At 44.1% G+C, this 23062-nt stretch overlaps 1 protein-coding gene across 1 annotated transcript in view; it reads left to right on the top strand.

The window, feature by feature from the left end:
* The window catches only part of LOC132869944 (leucine-rich repeat-containing G-protein coupled receptor 5-like), a gene marked incomplete at its 3' end in the record, with an annotated part of 250936 nt that overhangs the window by 54025 nt on the left and 173849 nt on the right, over window positions 1–23062 (top strand). The window contains exon 3 of the mRNA XM_060903511.1: window positions 14320–14391. Within this exon, the coding sequence (XP_060759494.1) occupies window positions 14320–14391 (72 nt within the window). The remainder of the gene's footprint in view (window positions 1–14319; window positions 14392–23062) is intronic.

The following is a 23062-nucleotide window of genomic DNA, read 5'->3' as shown; positions in this document are numbered from 1 at the left end:
TGTTTTATTACCAGAACACCACTAATCAAAAGTTTAAATGAGTTCTGTTGCAGTTAGGGGAAAAAAACCAAACCCCTACAGACTGCATTTACTGCACAAATGCCTTTTATCACTCTATTGTCTTGTACTTTTGTTGCTATGTGACAATGTACTAATGTTGTACTAATGTTGCCATATGACCTAAATAAGCACACAATCAGTTTGTATCCCTGATAATCAGTTTACCAATACAAATTACTTTGTTTTGAGAATTGAACTCGATTGTCTTTTTTTTGAGAAGGGCGGGGGTAGGGCAGGTTGTAATGCTTCGTGTTGGTCTAAAAAATTTTTCATAATGGTCTTAAAAAGTCTAAAAAAGGTCTAAAATTTAACTTACTGAATCCCGCAAGAACCCTGAGATTACTTGTCAGAAAGTTACAAGTAATTACTATTAGCTACCTAGCTGCTGACATATTCTACTTTAGTTAGCTAATTTTATTGTAGTTGGCTTAGCTAACTACATAGTTAATAAATAAACAACTGGCCCCATTCACTGCTAAAGTAATTACTTGAAACAAATTATTATTATAGTATTAAGACATTTAATTTTAAATCACACTTGGATGACCCATGTGTAGTAATATCTCATCTCATCTCAGCTCATCTCATTATCTCTAGCCGCTTTATCCTTCTACAGGGTCGCAGGCAAGCTGGAGCCTATCCCAGCTGACTACGGGCGAAAGGCGGGGTACACCCTGGACAAGTCGCGAGGTCATCACAGGGCTGACACATAGACACAGACAACCATTCACACTCACACCTACGGTCAATTTAGAATCACCAGTTAACCTAATCTGCATGTCTTTGGACTGTGGGGGTAACTGGAGCACCCGGAGGAAACCCACGCAGACACGGGGAGAACATGCAAACTCCACACAGAAAGGCCCTCGCCGGCCACAGGGCTCGAACCCGGACCTTCTTGCTGTGAGGCAACAGCGCTAACCGTGTAGTAAGATAAAAAGTATTTTTGTTCATAAAGTAGGAAAGAAAAAAATAAATTAATGATTTTTGGTAATTAAAAACAAGATATTTAAAGAACACTTGGAATATTCAATCATAAAATAAATTGATTTCAAAAGATAGAGCAAAGAAAAACTCAGTCAGCATGAAATAACCTGGAAAATGAATGCGGGTCATTTTTGACCCATGTTGTGCATTAGAAGGGGTGTGCATATGTTTTGCATCAAAGGGTTAAATGCATTTCTAAGTGGATAGTATCTCCATCACTGACTCTTGTATGCTGCATAAATGGGAATAAAAAAAATATTTTTGAGAGTTAAAATCTACCACAAAGTTTGCATTTGAGCTGCCCCGCTGAGCCACCCAGCCCTGAGTGCGTAACATCACAGAGGTAACCAGTTTTAAGGCAGAGGACTTTTACAGCTATAGACCAAAGTCATATAAATAAAAATTTATGGTGAAAGTAAGAAATACCGTTACCGACTTGCTGAACTAAGACTGATTTGACGTCATTGATTGTGGGTTGACTCTCATTAAAACAGGATAGGTGTTATAACTTATGCAACATACATGCACATGCATGCATTTTCACTGATAAAACGTAAAAGGCTAATTAAATAATCAGTTGAACTGAGACAATCACATTCTGAAGCAAATTAAATAATTTTATACCGGTAACTTAAACACACAATACAAGTTACATGTATTAATCTAGATTAGATTAGATTCACTTTATTCATCCCACATCGGGGAAATTCACGTGTTACAGTAGCAAGAAAATGTCATACAGATAACAAATAAAACTGAAATAAAAATTAGACAAACGAAAGATTAAATACAGAGGGCTATTTGCATTATCTACCGTGAAAATGTTAGGACTAGGACTGTTTTGGCCTCTAGAGGCCGCTGTTATTTCCTTTTCATGTCGTGTTTATTTTGGCCTCTAGAGGCCGCCACTGTTCCTGTGTTTTGTGTTTGTGTTAATTGCCTAATTATCTTCACCTGTGTCCTTAATTAGTTTGTGTATTTATACCCCTGAGTTCAGTCCTCTTGTCACGGAGTCTTTGTGCTGTTATGTTTATCTCCAGTTTCCTTTGTACTGTGTTTTTTGATCTTCTTAGCGTTTGAATTTTTGCACTTTGCTTTTCTTTTGGATTATACTCTGTTTTTTTTTTGTCTTTTGTTTTGCCCTGTATATAGTGTATATAGTTTAAATAAACCTTTTGATTCTTTTTCTACTTCCGCCTCACGCCTCTGCATTTGAGTCATCCCCCTGGTGGCCTAGTGGGGGTTTGCTGGATTATCACACCAACGAACCAGGTTCGAATCCCAGCAAAACCCTAACAGAAAGACTCCGTCATGACCGACTCAGCAGAGGCTGCTTCAACTGTCTACCCGGCCAACCTTCAGGGAATTATGGCAGCTTTGACACGCTTCGGAGCGACCATGGACGCTCATGGACATACGCTCACCAGCCAACGTGAGGCCCTCGCTCGCCACGAGGAACTGCTTCAGCAAATTGGGAAAACCCTGGCACAGCTGACATCTCTGCCTGCATCTCCTGCTCCTGATCCAGTTCCTGCTCCTGATCCAGCTCCCACTCCTGCTCCAGTGCCTCCTGCAATGCTGCCTTCTTCACCTCGCGAACCCAGCCTTCCTGCACCACAGAGGTATGACGGCAAGCACAGTGAGTGCCGAGAGTTCCTTACCCAGTGTCAACTCACCTTTGAGCTTCAGCCTACCACCTACACTACGGATCGCCGCAAGATTGCCTTTGTGATCACCTTATTAGCTGGTAAGGCGCGAGCCTGGGCTACTGCTATCTGGCAAAGACAGGGACCTGAGTGCTTTGATTTCCAGCTGTTTTCTGAAGAGATGCTTCGGGTCTTCGATCAGGCAGACATCAGTACCGACGCAGCCCGAAAGCTCATGTCCATCCGGCAAGGAGGAAGCGTCGCAGATTACGCCATCTCGTTCCGAACACTCGCAGCAGTAAGTGGATGGAACGAGACTGCCCTGGTGTCAGCCTTCCACCATGGTCTGTCTGACCCCATCAAGGACGGTCTGGCCTCTATTGGATGCCCAAGTGACCTCGAAACCCTCATCTCACATGCTATTCGTCTGGACAACAGGATGAGAGAACGCCACCAAGCCTTGAGCCCCCCCAGCCTCCCTACCTCTACCTGGAGACCGTCTACCTCCTTCAGTGACTGTCCAGAACCCATGCAAGTGGGTCGTACTCGCCTCTCCGCATCTGAGAGGGAGCGCAGAAGGAGGGACAAGTGCTGCATCTACTGTGGCAAGCCTGGTCACTTCCGAGCATCATGTCCCGAACTCTTGGGAAAAGGACCGCCCCGTCCAGCCGAGGGAGGGTTGTGACGGGGCCTACCCTCTCTCCCGGACTCCCTGGCCAAGGAATCTACATCCCGGTCTCCATCTCCTGGGGTGAGTCTGTCCACTCTTGTCAAGCTTTGATAGACTCAGGGGCGGCTGGGAACTTTATGGATATTCACTTCGCCCAAAGCATCAATATTCCGACTGCACCTCTTGAAGTCCCACTGTCTGTGTCTGCCCTCGATGGCCAAGCGTTAGGTGATGGAAGAGTCACCCAAGTTACTTCTCCAGTCTTCCTCCAGTCTCAAGGTCACAAGGAAGAAATATCCCTGCACCTGATTCCTTCACCTGAGTTCCCAGTTATTCTAGGCCTTCCTTGGCTTATTCGCCACAACCCTCGCATAGACTGGGTAACAAGCCAGGTTGTGGAATGGGGCCCTGCATGCCATGCCTCTTGTCTGCTCTCTAGCTCTCCTGTGTCTCCTGCTGAGCCCCCTGATCTCACCGAGTTATCTCAAGTTCCCACAGAGTACTGGGATCTCAAGGAGGTATTCAGCAAGAGCAGGGCCGCCGTTCTTCCTCCGCACCGGGCCTACGACTGTGCCATCGACTTGCTCCCTGGGACTACCCCTCCTCGTGGCAGACTGTTTTCACTCTCTCAGCCAGAACGCAAGGCCATGGAGGAATACCTCAAAGATGCCCTGGTCTCTGGGTTTATTCGACCCTCCACTTCACCTGCTGGAGCCGGCTTCTTCTTTGTCGGCAAGAAGGATGGGGGGCTCCGACCATGTATTGATTACAGGGGCCTGAATAAGATCACTGTGCGCAACCGATATCCCCTTCCGCTGATGTCCACAGCTTTCGACCTGCTCCAAGGCGCCACCGTCTTCACCAAGTTGGACCTACGGAACGCATACCACCTCATCCGTATCCGACAGGGAGACGAGTGGAAGACTGCCTTTAACACCCCGTCTGGGCACTACGAATACCAGGTGATGCCCTTCGGACTCACCAACGCACCAGCTGTTTTTCAGGCCCTAATCAACGACGTCTTAAGGGACATGATTAACCTATACGTTTTTGTCTACCTCGACGACATCCTTATCTTTTCCAAGACCGTGCAGGAGCACCGCCACCATGTCCGCCAGGTTCTCCAGAGGCTGCTACAGAACAATCTGTTCGCCAAGGCCCAGAAATGCGAATTTCATGTTCCCGAGGTCTCCTTTCTGGGATTTATTGTACGGACAGGCCAACTCCAAATGGACCCTGCCAAGACCCTGGCCGTCCGGGATTGGCCTACTCCCAAGTCCGTTAAGGAGGTTCAGCGGTTCTTAGGATTCGCTAACTTCTACCGCAAGTTCATCAGGAACTTCAGTTCTGTGGCAGCACCCATGTCAGACCTCACCAAAGGGACAGGTGGATCTTATGGCTGGTCTCCTCAGGCAGAAAAGGCGTTCAAAGACCTCAAGGACCGCTTCTGCACGGCACCCATTCTGGTTCTCCCGGACACCTCCCAACCATTCATCGTGGAGGTGGACGCCTCGGACAGTGGTGTCGGCGCGGTGCTCTCTCAACGTTCGGAAGGAAAGCTGCACCCCTGCGCTTACTTCTCCCACCGCCTGAGTCCTGCTGAGTCCCGGTACGATGTGGGGGATCGAGAACTGCTAGCGGTCAAACTGGCCCTTGAGGAGTGGAGGCACTGGCTGGAGGGAGCACAACATCCATTCCTGGTTTGGACTGACCACAAGAACCTGGAGTACCTCCAGCAAGCCAAGAGACTGAACCCTCGACAGGCTAGGTGGGCCCTGTTTTTCAGTCGGTTTGACTTCACCCTCTCATACCGCCCCGGCTCCAAGAACACCAAACCTGACGCACTGTCCAGACTGTTCTCTGCCACTAACAGGGAGAATGAAGTCGGGCCTATTATCCCTGTGTCCCGGATTGTGGCCCCTGTCCGCTGGGGTATTGAGGAGGCTGTCCGACGAGCCCAACGCCAGGACCCCGGTCCTGGGACGGGGCCACCAGGCCTCTTGTACGTCCCACATCAAGCCCGGGCCAAGGTTCTCCAGTGGGGTCACTCTTCCCCTCTCACCGCCCACCCGGGAGCTCGGAGGACCCTGGACTTCCTGAAAAGACGCTTCTGGTGGCCTAACATGGAGAAGGAAGTAAGGTCATTTGTCCTGTCCTGTGAGGTTTGCACCAGAACCAAGAACCCACGACAGCGTCCCCAGGGTCTCCTGCATCCTCTGACCATTCCCCGGCGTCCCTGGTCCCACGTGGCAGTCGACTTTATCACGGGTCTCCCTGAGTCACAAGGTAACACGGTCATTTTGGTCTTAGTTGACAGATTCTCCAAGGCCTGCCGCTTCATACCACTGTGCAAACTCCCCTCTGCTCTTGAAACTGCGAAACTTTTGTTTAATCATGTCTTCCGAGTCTTTGGTCTTCCACAGGACATCGTCTCAGACCGAGGGCCCCAGTTCTCCTCCCGAGTGTGGCACGGGTTCTGCAAGGTCATCGGAGCCACTGCCAGCCTCTCCTCTGGGTTTCACCCACAGTCCAATGGTCAGACGGAGAGGCTCAACCAGGACCTGGAAACCACCCTGCGAGGCCTGGCTATGGATAACCCGACATCGTGGAGCACCTGGCTGCCATGGGCGGAGTACGCCCACAACACCCTGCAGTCATCGGCCACCAAGCTGTCGCCATTCCAGTGCCAATTCGGGTTCCAGCCACCTCTGTTCCCGGACCAGGAGGAGGACGCGGGGGTGCCCTCGGTCAACCAATATGTGAGACGGTGTCGCAAGACCTGGAGCAAGGTCAGGAAGACCCTCATACAGACCTCCAGAACCAACCAGACTCAGGCCAACCGCCATAGAAGACCTGCACACGCTTTCCGCCCTGGGCAGCGTGTTTGGCTGTCCACTAAGGACCTTCCACTGCGGGTGGAGAACCGCAAGCTTGCTCCTCGCTACATTGGCCCCTTCAAGGTGGTGCGCAGGGTGAACCCTGTCTCCTACCGGCTCCAGTTGCCCCGGACTCTGAGGATCAACCCCACTTTCCATGTTTCCCTGTTACGGCCCGTTCTGACGTCTACGTATGCCCCTGCCCCTAGGAACCCCCCACCCCCCCGCATCTTCCAGGGGCAGACTGTGTTCACTGTGAATCGCCTGCTTGACTCCCGCCGGGTCCGCGGCGGGTTGCAATATCTGGTGGATTGGGAGGGCTATGGTCCTGAGGAGCGCTGCTGGGTTCCTGCTCGGGATGTCCTTGATAAAGAACTATGTCGGGACTTCCATTCGGCCCATCCGGATCGCCCTGGGAACGTCAGGAGACGCTCCTAGGGGGGGGGTCCTGTTAGGACTAGGACTGTTTTGGCCTCTAGAGGCCGCTGTTATTTCCTTTTCATGTCGTGTTTATTTTGGCCTCTAGAGGCCGCCACTGTTCCTGTGTTTTGTGTTTGTGTTAATTGCCTAATTATCTTCACCTGTGTCCTTAATTAGTTTGTGTATTTATACCCCTGAGTTCAGTCCTCTTGTCACGGAGTCTTTGTGCTGTTATGTTTATCTCCAGTTTCCTTTGTACTGTGTTTTTTGATCTTCTTAGCGTTTGAATTTTTGCACTTTGCTTTTCTTTTGGATTATACTCTTTGGTTTTTTTTTTGTCTTTTGTTTTGCCCTGTATATAGTGTATATAGTTTAAATAAACCTTTTGATTCTTTTTCTACTTCCGCCTCACGCCTCTGCATTTGAGTCATCCCCCTGGTGGCCTAGTGGGGGTTTGCTGGATTATCACACCAACGAACCAGGTTCGAATCCCAGCAAAACCCTAACAGAAAAAGTATAGAAAAATTGCCTTATTGAGAGGCTCGGAAAAATTGCACATTACAGGTAGACTCTGTATATATACACACGTATACATAAATTTTATATATATATATATATATACACACACACCGGTATATACATACACAAGTATGCATAAAAATAGTTTAAGGCCTATATTATTGCACACAATAATTGCATCGATGAGAGATGGCAGAGGTAGTAGTGGTGAAGTAGTGCAAATATAACGACAAACAGGTTATTGGTGCTACATTACAAGTTGTGGGTGTTATACAGTCTGATAGCAGCAGGTATGAATGACCTGTGGTATCTCTCCTTCTTACACCGTGGGTGTATCAATCTACTACTAAAAGAGCTGCTTAACCCTCATCCTACCATGCTATTTTACACCTTAATCTTACCATGTGGGGTCCGTTTGGACCCCAATACTCTTCTTTAAAATTAAAGCTTATAAAGACAAAATCACCAGATAAGTTTTGTTCAGAACATCTTGTATTAATAACAGAAATACACTAAAGGGCCCAGGCATAAAGAACACACTTAACCTTCATCCTACCAGCCAATTTTACATACACAAACTACCAGGCGGGGTCCGTATGGACCCCAGGAGGGAATACCTTGAAATCAATGCAGTAAGAACCAATTCAATGCAGCAAACAGACATAACTTTATTGAAGAACAAAATCCACTATGGCTGAATATCAATGATGTATTATAAATGCAATAACATTGCAATAATATTGCAATAACTAGCATACATGTAGCAAATTATAGCGCCACAAAAAAATTGGCATTATATACATGATTTTTGCAGCTCATGCAGCTGTAAAACATTCTGGATTACAACTTAGGTCTTTTCTTACAGAATTTAAAACAAAAAAGTAATTGTAAAATAATTTAGGGCTTTTGTTTTGCACCCTGTGCTTATTGCAGCAGTGGGGTCCACACGGACCCCAAGAAGGAATGCCTTGGTAGTTTCATTATGGAACATAAAAGAAATAAAAGAAGTTAACTTTCAGTGTGCTATTCAGTTATAAAATGAAAGACAGATAAACTTTACTCTGGGGTCCGGTTGGACCCCAGTAACAAATTAATTATACCTTCACAATGCAAAAAGCTGATCTTCCGGTGCTTTAGTGTTTTAATTAAGACATAAATTCCGACAAATTCATAAAACGGTGAGGCAGTATGTCACATATTTTTAAAATGGCAAACAAACATATAGGTGCGGGGTCCAGATGGACCCCACTTGGTAGGATGAAGGTTAAAGCCCCCACAGCCTCATGTACTGTAGGGGGTGAGAGGGGTTATCCATGATTGATGTCAGCTTGGCTAACATCCTCCTCTCACCCACCACCTCAATGGAGTCCAGAGGACAGTCCAAGACTGAGCCAGCCCTTCTGACCAGTTTATTAAGTTTCTTCCTGTCCCTCTCTGAACTTACACAGCCCCAGCAGACCACAGTGTAGAAAATCGCTGATGCTACCACAGAGTTATAAAAAGTCCTAAGCAGTGTCCTGCACACACCAAAAGACCTCAGTCTTCTCAAGAGGTGGAGACGACTTTGGCCCTTCTTGTACAGGACATCTGTGTTGTTAGTCCAGTCCAGTTTGTTGTTGAGGTCAACACCCAGGTATTTGTACTCCTCCACGAGCTCAATGTCCAAACCCTGGATGTTCACTGGTGCAATTTGAGGAACCGTCCTTCTGAAATCGATCACCACCTCCTTTGTCTTGCTGGCGTTGATGCGCAGGTGGTTCAGTTCGCACCAGGCGACAAAGTTGGTGATGACCTCTCTGTACTCCAGATCGTCACCCTCTGACACACGTCCAATGATGGCTGTATCATCTGAGAACTGGAGGTGGCAGCTGTCCGTGTTGTAGCTGAAGTCAGATGTGTAAAGAGGAAAAGAGAGAGCACTGTACCCTGTGGAGCCCCTGTGCTTCAGACTACCACATCAGACACACAGTCGCGGAGGCTCACATACTGCGGCCTGTTAATGAGGTAGTCGATGATCCATGCAGCCAGGTGGCAGTCGACACCAGCTCCCTCCAGCTTCCCCCTAAGCAATGATGGCTGGATTGTGTTGAAAGCACTGGAGAAGTCAAATAACATGATTCTCACATTGCTCCCAGTGCCCTCCAGGTGCAAAAGTAACCGGTATAGCAGGTAAATAACAGCGTCATCCACACCAATGCCCGGTCGATATGCGAACTGCAGGGGGTCCATCTCGCTGTTCACCAGGTGTCGGAGGTGGGAGAGAACAATCCTCTCCATGATCTTCATTAGGTGAGATGTTAAAGCTACTGGCCGAAAGTGGTTGAGCTCCCTGGGATGCGCAGTCTTGGGAACTGGAACCACACATGATGTTTTCCACAGAAGTGGAACTTTCTCCAGACTGAGGCTCAGGTTGAAAATGTACAGAAGAATCCCACAGAGCTGATCTGCACAGTCCTTAAGCAGTCTGGAGTTGATACCATCAGGGCCAGCAGCTTTCCTCATCTTGATCCTCCTCAGCTCCTTCAACACCTGATCAGCTGTTATGGAGAGGCGAGGGGTGTAGCCGAGGTGTGACTCCTGTAGAGTGAGGTCGGGAGTGGAGTGTGGGGATTGGTCTGGCAGGGAGCGGAGGGGGGTGATGTGGTGTGAGGAGGGAGCTGTTGGTGTCAGAGGTATTATGAGGGGATGGGGGGGGTGGAGAGATATCACAGACAGGTCAGGACAATGGTGAGTGGGGGAGGGTGGGGTGGCACAGTCAAATTTGTTGAAAAAGAGATTCAAGTCATTTGCCCAGTCCTGGCCCACAGATACAGGGCCCCTCCCACTGTCCTTTGTGTGGCCAGAGATGGTTTTCAGGCCTCTCCATACCTCTCCGGTGTTGCTTCCCTTGAGGCGCTCCTCCAGCTTCCTCCTGTAGCTGTCCTTGCCTCTCCTTATCCCCCTCTTTAGCTCCCTCTGCACTCTCCTCATCTCCCCTCCTTGTTGCCAGATTTAAAAACCCTCTTCTTTTCGTTTAATAGGACTTTTAGTTCAGAGGTCACCCAGGGTTTATTGTTGGGAAAACACCGTACCTTCCTGACTGGCACAGTGTTTTCAACACAGAAATTAATGTAATCCGTGATGCAGGTTGTCAGGCTATCAGTGTCATCCCTGTGAGGTTCACACAACACATCCCAGTCCGTGGTGTCAAAGCAGTCCCTCAGTGCCATACTGGTCTCCTCAGACCAGCTCCTTACATACCTCTTGGTGGGTGGTTGTTTATTCACCATAGGTATGTATGTAGGGGACAAGTGAACCAGATTGTGGTCAGAACGGCCCAGCGGGTGGAGGGGTGATGAGCTATATGCATCCTTGGTGTTCACATACATTAAATCCAAAGTTCTATTGTCTCTGGTGTGGCATTTCACATACTGAGTGAAGGTTGGGAGAGTGGAGGACAGGGAAGCATGATTGAAGTCACCGGAGATTAGTAGCAGGGATTGGGGGTGCGATGTCTGAAGCTTTGACATTGTAGTGTGTAAGAGCTCACAGGCTGCAGCAGCATCGGCCGCTGGGGGGATGTACACAGTTATCGCGATAACATGCGAGAATTCCCTCGGGAGGTAATATGGCCGAATGCTAACCGCTAGCAGTTCAATGTTTTTACTGCAATATTGCTCCTTTACCCTGATGTGCCCTGGGTTACACCATCTGTCATTCACAAACATCGCTATACCCCCTCCTTTCCTCTTACCGCTCTCCTTGGCTTTCCTGTCCGCTCTCATGAGTTGAAATCCGTCCAGAGTGACGTGTGAGTCAGGTGAGAGTTCATTCAGCCAAGTCTCTGTGAAGCACATAAGGCTACACTCCCGGTACTCCCTCTGCAGCCTGGTTAGCGCCGTTAGTTCATCCATCTTATTAGGGAGAGATCTTACGTTTCCCATGATGACAGATGGTATGCATGGTTTATACCATCTTTTCTTCTCCCGGCACTTCAATCCAGCTCTGCATCCCCTTCTCCTTCTCCTTAATTCTGCGTGGATCACCGGTCTTTCCACTGGGAGTACCTTGGTGTTGCACAGTGCTAACAGCTGCTCCCGAGTGTAAACAATGGAGCCATGGCTAAAAGGGTCCGCTGATGCCGATTTAAGTAGTCCCAGAAAGAAAAAGAGAAAAATACAAATGCACAGTCTCGCGAGTAGTACATCCCTAGATGCACACTTCCGATTGAGAGTAGTGCGGAAAGAAACACAAAAAAAAAGTACAAAAACATACCAAAACACATAAACATGCTCGGAGCGACTGCAACTAGCTGCCACTCTTACGGCGCCATCTTGATAAAAGCATCTAAATGCAGGTAAACAACGTGTTGTTTTTTTAATCCAAATGAGAGTCGGCGCTTACCCATCGGTGTTCTCGCTTCTTGAAGGCCGATCTTGCGGCCGATTGTTTTTGAAACAATCTGATTTTCAGTTGTTCGTTCAGTTCTCCATTCATTCACTTCTTCCACGTCAGGGCGAGATGGCAGCAATATCCAGTTTAGAAATCAGACGGCTGCTCCACTCATTCACTTTTCTTCATAATGTCTATTCTGCCATTACTGCTGGGCTCAGGCAATTACTAAAACCCAGGACAGAACGGGATGTCACCGGTTTTAGCAACAACTGCAGGGAGGTCACTGCCCAAGTGATACGTCCCATCCTGTTCCGTCCCGGGTTTTAGCAACAACCCTCGGCTCACCCCAGGAGGACTGGTGCAACTGAACTCACTTTCCTTTTAAAAAAATTAAATAAATAAAATAAATACTTTCCTTTTCTTATAGTTTTCTTTTTCTTTAATTGTTGATACTGCACCCTCTTTCAATACAGGCTTATAGCCAACGCTCCTCAACAGATCAGAGGTCTCGTACGAGTCTTCAGTAAAATGTGCAGAGCAGAAGAGGAACCACTTCATAAGTGCCCAATGTGCCTGTGAACTTCTCGCAAAACGCGTCCAAATCTTTGCAGTTTGAACATTCTTGGGCCATGAATGCAATGTAAATCCAGCTTCTGTCATGTTGTTGTACTGGCCAGCAACACATCTATGTGGCATGGCGATAAATTAGCTCAAAATGGAGGATTGGAGTTGCAGTCAGCTCTGTGTTTTAGTATAGCGGAAATGGTGATGAGACCGATAGACTTCCTGTTGTGATGTTACAGACGTCAAGGTCATTCACTCAGACCGCTACCTATATAAATCACTTTAATCATACAAATTACTATATTAGATTTATTGTTAATGCTTAAAACTATTCCTGTGCCATTCTTGAAGTCTCAAGGCATTTATAAATGAAAGTAAGACCATGGCTCTGCGTATATGCTTTAAGGACTGTGCTGATGCACGTTCAGTACGAAATATTACGCTATGTCAGTACGCATTACCAAGCCTTTCTTCCTGTGTTTCTGATTTCCTGTTTCTTGATTCGTGTGCCTGTTTCTTGTTCTTGTTCTCGCTTTGCCTCTGATATCCTGTTTGCGCCTTGCCCAACCCTTTTACCTGTTTCACGTGTTTGGATTTTGCCTGCCGATTTGGACTGTTTGCCTGTGTGTGTTTTTCACGCTCATGTGTGAAACAAACACACACATATATATATATATATATATATATATATATATATATATATATATATATATATATATATGTTCTTTTTTTCACTGTTATAATTAACTGATTACTTCTGCACTTACGTCTGCCTTCCTCGCATATCTGACACCTTGCAGTAACCTTGACCTTTTGGGATTTTTTCCCATTCTTTTTGAAGAAGAGGGAATTTCACTGTCTTTCCATGTTAGCACTATTTGTTTACAGATAGATGAAGTAGCGCCAAAATTGATAGAATTTGACTGAGTGCACTTTTTAAAAAACTATAATTTGCTTTATTGTCTTATTTTTCCCAGTTTTCCATTTTGTTATGTTTTATCCTTTGCATGTAGAATTTTTTTCCCTCCCAGCAGTCCACAACTCACCAGTTGAGAAACACTACCCTAATTGACTTAACAATAGAAATATACACTCACTGGCCTCTTTATTAAGAAGACCCATACAACACCTGCTATTTGATGCAGTTATCTAATCAGCTAATTCCTTTATGCACAATTCATAAAATCATGCAGATATAAGTCAAGAGCTTCAGTTAATGATCACTTCAAACATCAGAATGGGAAAAATGGTGATCTCAAAGTGTGACTTTCACTGTGGCATGGGTGTTGGTGTCAAATGGACTGGTTTGAGTATTTAAGAAACTGCTGATCCCCTGGGGTTTTCACACACAACAGTCTCTAGAGTTTACACACAATGGTGCGAAAAACAAAAAAAACATCGAGTGAGTGACAGTTCTGTGGGTGGAAACGTATTGTTGATAAGAGAGGGCAGAGGAAAATGGCCAGATTGGTTCAAGCTGCCAGGAAGGATATAGGTAGTAACTCATATAATCACTCTTTACAACCGTGGTGAGCAGAAAAGCATCTCAGCATGCAACAGCAGAAGAACACATTGGATTCCACTCCTGCAGCCAAGAACAAGAATCTTAGAATCAAGAACACGTTCCTCTTAAAGTGGCCAGTGAGTGTATTATGTGATGTGGCATTGCACAAATCTGAGATTGAATGTCTTTACCCTTGGTGTATGTAAACATTTGGCCACAACTGTACAGACATGAATATAGTTAGGACTTTTGGATGGATAAAGAAGATTATTACAGTTTAATCTACATTAACATCCTCTACACCAAAGGTATTGAAGTCAAGGTCACATTATTGGTGGTAAAAATCAAAACAATTTAAAGATTTTTTAAAATCCTAATTACGAAATAAGCCACTCTGAAATAAATTCTTATTTTCTAAATGAGAAATGAGAGTTTGAGAAACATACTATGGAGCCCCTAATGGGACATGTGTAAAAAAATAAAATAAAATGTTTCTGGAGTGCATGAGAAACTACCTAAGAGAAACTTTTTTTTTTCACTTCTTTTTTTTATAGACATCCCTTTAGGGGCTCCGTAACATACAGTGTGGTGTTAAAGCTAACATTGTAAATCCTTATACATCAAAAGTTGTGTCAGGATTGGCATGCAATTTTATCAAGGATTGATTCCTTACTTGTTTTGCTTTCGATCTTTTCACAGGCGACTAGCTGGAAATGATTTGATGGACATTCCTAAAGGAGCATTTGATGGCCTTGTCAATCTCAAAACTCTGTGAGTGAAGCGTACAGTATTATTATGGTTTACATGTCTGCCTGTGTGTGTGTTAGACTGTTGGCTTTCTAGATAGTTTCTAAAGTTAGAGCAGGAGCTCTGAACCTTTTTTGGACAGTGACCAGACATACAGTGTTCCCATGACCCCAGTAGGCCTGAATTATAGACCTACTACTTTTACTTTAAAAATTCATGATGCATCACTGTTAAGAAGTGCACAGGCCATAAAATGTTAGGTAACAAATCAGTTTCATTTCTAGTGCTTCCATATACTAAAGCACTCTTCTATACATGGAGGGTATCCCATGGTTGAGCAAAGATATGAAGTTTGTCTTTGAATGATGACTATATTCATGAGTGAGTGAAGTGATTTGACACTTCATATCAAAAAAATTCATCGATTTCTTCACGAATGACATGCAGAGATTAAAATCTGGTGGAATCAGAGATTCTACCAGTCAAGTCAAATTTATTTTTATAGCGCTTTTAACAATAGACGTTGTCGCAAAGCAGCTTTACAGAATTTTAATGACTTTAAACATGAGCTAATTTTATCCCTAATCTATCCCCATTGAGCAAGCCTGCGGCGACAGTGGCAAGGAAAAACTCCCTCAGACGACATGAGGAAGAAACCTTGAGAGGAACCAGACTCAAAAGGGAACCCATCCTCATTTGGGTGATAACGGACAATGTGATTATAACATTTTTAACAGTTTTAACATGAAGTCCGTTTCGTTGATGTTATAACTCTTCATTGATGGAAACTTGAGTGCACAACTGTTCATGAAAACTACAGCCCTATAGTTAGCAAGTCAACTGTAGTCCTCAGCCATAAAAGCATTATTGTAAGTGTCCAGAGCATCTTCCAGGTTGTTAGGTATGCCCAATGTCACCTGATGAGTAGGAACAGTATACATTTTGCGCTGAGTGCAAGCAAGGACTCCGGCAAAACTAACTATGACAACATAACTGAAAGGGGAGAGCCAGAAGGTAACACAGGCATAAGGGTGCCCCGGGACATAAAGCAGCCAGCCACTATAGTGTCAAAAAACTCGAGTGAGCAAGTGAGTGGGGGACTGACAGCATCCATACATCCCAGTTTACCAAAACACTCTGTCTAAGGACCCTCCAGATCTACTCCTTTCCCTCATAAACACTATTAACAAAAGGCTTGACTAAACAGATGTTTTCAGCCTAGACTTAAACACTGAGACTGTATCTGATTCCTGAACACTACTTGGAAGCTCCCCATAATTGTGGGGCTTTGTAAGAAAAGGCTCTACCCCCGATGTAGCCTTCACTATACGAGGTACCAGCAGATAGCCTGCACCTTTTGATCTAAGTAGGTGTGGCAGGTCATAAAGGACCAGAAGTTTGCGCGTACTGTGGCGCGAGATCATTCAGTGCTTAAAGATCTGATGACACGTTTTTGACATCTTTGGCGATGTTTTATAACATAAAAAGTAATTCCCGATGATCCATATATTAATTCACGAAGGCGCCTATTTTACAAGTTATGATAAAAAACGCGGCTATTTGGGCAAATTTGACGGGGCTGCAGCACCCAGGAGACGAATGAGGAGGAGGGGCTATATGACGTCATCGAAAGAATCTTCCTCCTCACTTACCAGTTTGTTGTTGATGTGTTCAGTTTGTCATTATTAGTATTATTATTATACATTTTATATATATATATATATATATATATATATATATATATATATATATATATATTATGCCTTCGTGTTGTGTTGCCGGCTTTTGCTCCAAAACCCACAAGGATGGAGTAAGTTTATTCAAGTTTCCCAGAGATCCCGAGGTGCATGTGAAGTGGGTGAAGCAAGTCAGGCGCACTCGTGACAAGTGGGAGCCCTCACCAACATCCGTCCTGTGCTCTGAACACTTCGATTTGGATTGTTTTGACACCCTTCCCAGCTTAAAAGAATCTCTTGGGTGTGCAGTTCAGCACAAACGTGTGTTACTACCATCAGCAGTGCCTACAGTATTCCGGAGGGGGTCTACTAGTAGCTATGCCGGATCCAGCAGTCGCCTGGATATTTTGCTTCATTCAAGGATAAAACTAAGAAGCCATAAACTAGAAGACGTGCCTGCCAATATTATCCTAAATGTATCACAGATCAGGCATAGTCGTAAGCTTATTATGTTAGCCGTTTGCATGCTCCATTAGGAACTATGTATTCAGTGTAGCATACGGCTTACATGATATAAGCAGTGTTTACACATGCAAGACAACAATACACAATATTAAAATATTGATTCCGTAACATTTTGAACAAATACGGGTTGACCTACCAATCCTTGTTATCCAACCTTGTGGTGTTCATCAATGCTGGGCTGTCTGCCTGTCCGCTGTCCATCTCGGAGTCAGAGTTGCTCTCAGATTGGTGCACAGTAACAGGTTCAAACCTGTACGGTTGGATGCACCCGTGTTCGTCATCACTAGATTCTTCCGATCTATCCCACTCACAACACAATTCTAGACTCCCAGAAGAGGAAGAGCTAGCACTAGAGAGTTCACCGGCGTTTTCATGCGCCATTTCCATTGAGTAGAACCAGAGTAGAACAGCCAGTGAACCGCAGCGTGTTCTTTTTTTTTTTTTTTTTTTTTTTTAAAGATATTTTTTTGGGCTTTTTGCACCTTTATTGGATAGGACAGTGTAGAGACAGGAAATGAGCGGGAGAGAGAGACGGGAAGGGATCGGGAAATGACCTCGGGCCGGAATCGAACCCGGGTCGCCCGCATTCATGGTATGGCGCCTTAACCACCTGAGCCACGACGCCCCCAACCGCAGCGTGTTCTTCCGCTGACGTCACAGCATGGCCGCGAGCCACGGACCCAGTTTTCTTGCGCTGTGCAATTAAAAGTTGGATATTCGCGTAACAACAGCTTTTCACGTAATTATAACAGAAATCTAACATGTTTGCCATGTTGTATAGTTTATTTAAGAAATTGCATAGAGTCATGTTTGTGTCATCAGATCTTTAAAAGTCAAGTTTATATCTATAGCGCTTTTAACAATAGACATTGTCGCAAAGCAGCTTTACAGAATTTGAATGACTTTAAACATAAGCTAATTTTATCCCTAATCTAAAGGTCAATAGTAATATTTTATAAACAATACGAAATTTGATTGGGAGCCAATACAGAATGGCTATGTGGTGTGGTCATATTTTCTAGTTCTAGTAAGGACTCTTGCTGCTGCATTTTGAACTCACTGGAGCTTGTTTATGCACTTATTGGAATATCCAGACAGTAAGGCATTACAATAATCTAACTTGGAGGTAACAAAAGCATGAACTAGTTTTTCCACGTTGTCCACATTAAATTTCTTATCTTAGCAATATTTCTGAGATGAAGGAAAGCTATCCGGGTAATGTTATTGATATCAGTTTCAAATGAAAGACTGGAGTCAGTAATCACCCCGAGGTCTTTTACTGCTGCACATGAAGAAACAGAAAGGCAATCCAGAGTTACTGTGTAATCAGAAACCTACTTCTAGCTGCATGTGGTCTAGCTGCATGACAAGTACTTCAGTCTTGTCAGAGTTAAGCAGAAGGAAGTTAATGAGCATCCAGTGTCTAATGTCCTTTACACATTCCTCAATTTTATTAAGTTGCCGTCTCTCATGTGGTTTTGCAGAAACATACAACTGTGTGTCATCAGTATAACAGTGGAAACTAATACTGATAAAATAATATCACCCAGAGGTAACATATATAAAGAAAAAAGCAGTGGGCCTAAGACAGAACCTTGTGGAACGCCAAATTTTACCTAAGTGTGTCTAGAAAAATCACCATTTACATCAACAAACTGACAGCCATCAGTTAAATAAGAACTGAGCCAGGAGAGGGCTGTTCCCTTAACTCCCACAACATTTTCTAGTCTATGCAAAAGAATGGAATGATCAGTGGTATCAAAGGCTGCACTAAGGTCAAGCAACACAAGCAGCGAGACACAGCCCTGATCAGATGCCAACAGTAGGTCATTTAGTACTTTAACCAGTACTGTCTCAGTGCTATGATGAGGTCTAAATCCTGACTGATACATTTCATGGATGTTATTCCTATGTAAATATGAGCATAACTGCTGTACGACAGCTTTTTCTAGGATCTTAGAGATAAAGGGGAGGTTTAATATTGGCCTATAATTGGACAGCTGACGGGGATCAAAGTCAGGTTTTTTAATCAGGGGTTTGATAACTGCAAGTTTAAAGGATTTGGGTACATAGCCAATCCTAAGAGAAGAATTTATTATTTTTAAAAAGTGGTTCAATTACTTCAGGTATTATCTGTTTGAATAGATGTGTCGGTAAGGGATCTAGTACACAAGTTGAGGATTTTGATGTGGAGATTAATGAAAGTAGTTCGATTTCTCTAAGGGGAGTAACACATTATAATTGTTGATCTGATACAATTTTATTGTTAATTACAGGGTCATTTAAATTGCCACTTAAGTTGTCTGACCTTAAATTAGTAGTTTGAATTTTTTGTCGGATATTTTCAATTTTGTCATTGAAAAAATTCATGAAGTCGTTGCTACTACATACTGCAGGTGTGCATGTGTCTATAGTGGTCTTTTTCCTGGTTATTTTTGCTACAGTATTAAATAGGAATCTAGGATTATTTTTGTTATCTTCTATTAGGGAGGAGAGATACGTTGATCTCGCAGCACTAAGAGCTTTTCTATACTTCAGGAAGCTCTCCTTCCAAACTAATTTGAACACTACCAATTTTGTTTGATGCCATTTACATTCCAATTTTCGAGTGGTCTGTTTTAAAGTGCAAGTGTAATTGTTATACCAGGGTGCTAATTTTTTCTCTCTGATCATTTTCCTTTTAAGAGAAGCTACATTATCTAAAGTATAGCGGAACGTTTACTCTAACCATTTGGTTGCCTGATCAAGTTCTGCGGGGGCTGACAGTGACCCAATCAAAGTTGATAACTCAGGGAGATAATTTATAAAACTCTGTGCAGTAGTTGACGTGAATGTACGTTTAATATATTAGCGTGGTGAGGTGCATATATATTTTGTATATTATATGCATATATTTTTTTATATATTATGCATATATATTTTATAGATTACTCAGACATATTTTGAATGAGATGAGATAATGATCTGAGATAACTATAGACTGTGGAAGTGTTAAACATATTTTCTATGTTTAACCCGATCGCAATCACTACTGGTAGAATCTCCGATCTTACCAGTAAAGATTGCGATCAGAGTTTCTACTGGTAGAATCTCAAATTCTACCAACAGAATCTCAAATTCTGCCAAAACCAATGAAAACAAAATTGCTGAAGGTAATCTCAGTTTTGGAATGTTTTCAGAAGTATCAAGTGTACAGTGATATTTTTCTTGAAACAAGTATCATTAAAGGACATGGGACATGAAACATAAATGCACACTATATCAGTTTCTTTCCATTAAAAATATGAATTAATTGCATCAACAAATACAAAATCATCTATTAAATTCAGCAAAATCGTTATATTCGTGATGATTATATGGCATTTCTGCTCGAGCTCCGATATGCATATTTTACAACCGGAAGAGCCGCTGTCACGTGATCATACGTCACAAAAACTTTCGGGCACAGCACAAGCGGGTAGATGAATGGAGAAGTGAATGACAAGAAAATTGTTTTTATAGTCTTTAACGTACATTGAACATCATGGTGTATTGTGCTGCTTATGGTTGCAATAATTCCAATGGGAAATGCCCTGGAGTAAGTTTTTTTGCATTCCCCAAGGACCCGAAGCTGAGGAAAGTGTGGGCTCACTACTGCCGTAGAAAAAACTTTGCACCTACTGTTTCCCACAAACTGTGTTCGGACCATTTCACTGAGGATTCTTTCAACATTAATACTCAGGTACTGAGCGATATTAATTGCCAAGCCAAATTTACAAGAAAATACTTTACGCTATACTTTAGATAAACTTTGCACCTACTGTTTCCCACAAACTGTGTTCGGACCATTTCACTGAGGATTCTTTCAACATTAATACTCAGGTACTGAGCGATATTAATTGCCAAGCCAAATTTACAAGAAAATACTTTACGCTATACTTTAGATAAACTTTGCACCTACTGTTTCCCACAAACTGTGTTCGGACCATTTCACTGAGGATTCTTTCAACATTAATACTCAGGTACTGAGCGATATTAATCTCATCTCATCTCATTTTCATTATCTCTAGCCGCTTTATCCTTCTACAGGGTCGCAGGCAAGCTGGAGCCTATCCCAGCTGACTACGGGCGAAAGGCGGGGTACACCCTGGACAAGTCGCCAGGTCATCACAGGGCTGACACATCGACACAGACAACCATTCACACTCACATTCACACCTACGGTCAATTTAGAGTCACCAGTTAACCTAACCTGCATGTCTTTGGACTGTGGGGGAAACTGGAGCACCCGGAGGAAACCCACGCGGACACGGGGAGAACATGCAAACTCCACACAGAAAGGCCCTCGCCGGCCCTGGGGCTCGAACCCAGGACCTTCTTGCTGTGAGGCGACAGCGCTAACCACTACACCACCGTGCCGCCCGCGATATTAATTGCCAAGCCAAATTTAAGAGGCTGTATAGCCGGGTTCATGGAGGCAGTGATAGCGCCATAATATACTGGGCCTAACATTCCTACAACTGTAGAGACAGTCAAGAAATTCTGTAACATTAATGGACATTTAAATAAATGTTATGTTGGTAAGTTTGTTTAACTTTTCTTAATTTTCATCTCTTTCGCCAAATGGCGTAGTGTTGTTGGCCGTGTGATGGTGTTTCGCCATTTTGAATGTTTTCATCTCGGACTCTGGAAGCATTGTATCTCAATCAATCTCGAAAAATATCAGCAAAAAAAAACTAGCTTGCAATGGACTTTAGCTAGATCTATGATGAACTTTCAATGTATGATACAAAAATAATACTTCTTTCAACAGATCATTAGCCTTTGAGCAGAATTGTTTTTAACTTACCAGGAAGTGTTATTATAGCGCCATCGATATGACACCGAGTTAAACCACCAAAGAAGGACCGGGACCACAGGAGACGTGTTATTGAGGCTTTAATTTCCCTCTTCGGATTTTGAAAACTGCAGCAATACAGTACAATGCATTGAGAACATGAGCTGATACAATCACAAAAATAAAGTGCATAAACTTCGCATCTCTACAAACTAATACAAAAATATAGTTGCCTAGACATCAAATAAACACTTTTCACAACTTACGGCATTGTCTTGTTAATACTTCAAGGTGGATGGAGACAGATTGGACATATGACAGTCAAGCCAGCCATAGCATGCGTCTTGTTTATCATGAGAACACCGAAACCAGAAGTCGCGCTGCGAAACCGGAAGTAGTATTATTTCGCTATATTTTTTAACCAAAAGCACAAATAAACATGAAATATTTATGTAAAACACTTCTTAATGAAATTACAACCGTTTTTAGCCTTGTACCATATTTTAAACACATGAAATTATTTATTAAAGAAAAACAATTGCCTTAAGGGCAACACACTCCCCGCCTGGCCTCATAGGCCACTATAGCTAACTAAACTTTGCAAGAAGTGTCCATTGGCAGAAGAAGAATGACTTCGGTGACTGGTCGCATAAAAGTCTTTACACTGCCTTGATCGCTTACTTTGATCTCAATCTTCCTCACGTGACTGTCCTTTTCAGGAAATGTGGCAGTGACTCTAGCCATGGGCCAGCTGTTGCATGGGGCCTGCTTGTCTTTCAGCAAAACTAGGTCACCAACTTGAAGATTCCTTCGAGAAACAGTCCATTTTTGTCTTTTTTGTAGTGACGGCAGGTACTCTTGCCTCCAGCGTGTCCAAAACTGGTTAGCAAGAGCCTGAACTTGTCTCCATTGCTTGGTGTAAAGGTCTTTGTCCATGAAATTTCCAGGAGGTGGAAGAAGGCAAGATTTCTGGGTGAGCAACATTGATGGAGATAGAATGAAAGGATTGTCGGGGTCGGAAGAAACTGGAAGGAGCGGCCGTGCATTTATGATTGCGGTGACTTCGGCGATGAGCATGCACAACACGTCGTGAGTGAGTTGTACCTTACTTTGGAGCAGCATAGAGTCCAGTATTCTCCGAGCAACACCGATCATTCGCTCCCAGGAGCCTCCCATGTGAGAGGCGTGTGGTGGGTTGAATTCCCAGCTGCAGCCTTGGTCCTTTAGATAGTTTTCAAGTGTCTTGTCCATGCCTAACTCCTTAGAAGCTCCGATGAAGTTAGTGCCACGATCCGATAAAAGTTTTTTGGCGGGTCCTCTTAGTGAGAAGAAGCGTCTCAGGGCATTGACGCAGCTGGACGTGTCCAAAGAATCGATCACCTCAATATGAACGGCTCTCGAACTCATACAGCTAAACATGATGGCCCAGCGCTTACTTTGTGCATGTCCACCTCTAGTACGTCTACTAGTGACAGTCCATGGCCCGAAAACGTCAAGGCCGACGTAACTAAAGGGAGGACATGTTTTCAGTCGTTCTGGTGGAAGATCTGCCATGCGTTGTTCTTCCTGTTTTCCACGTAGTTTGCGACAGGTGATGCATTTGTGGATTACTGAGTTTACGAGTCTTTTGCCACCTATTATCCACAGTCCTGCTGCCCTTATTGCCCCGTCCGTCAGA

Source organism: Neoarius graeffei, chromosome 21, assembly GCF_027579695.1.
Source record: "Neoarius graeffei isolate fNeoGra1 chromosome 21, fNeoGra1.pri, whole genome shotgun sequence".
Taxonomy (NCBI): Eukaryota; Metazoa; Chordata; class Actinopteri; order Siluriformes; family Ariidae; genus Neoarius; species Neoarius graeffei.
The sequence above is the reverse complement of the archived record's forward strand: the minus strand, read 5'-3'. Positions and strand labels throughout refer to the sequence as shown.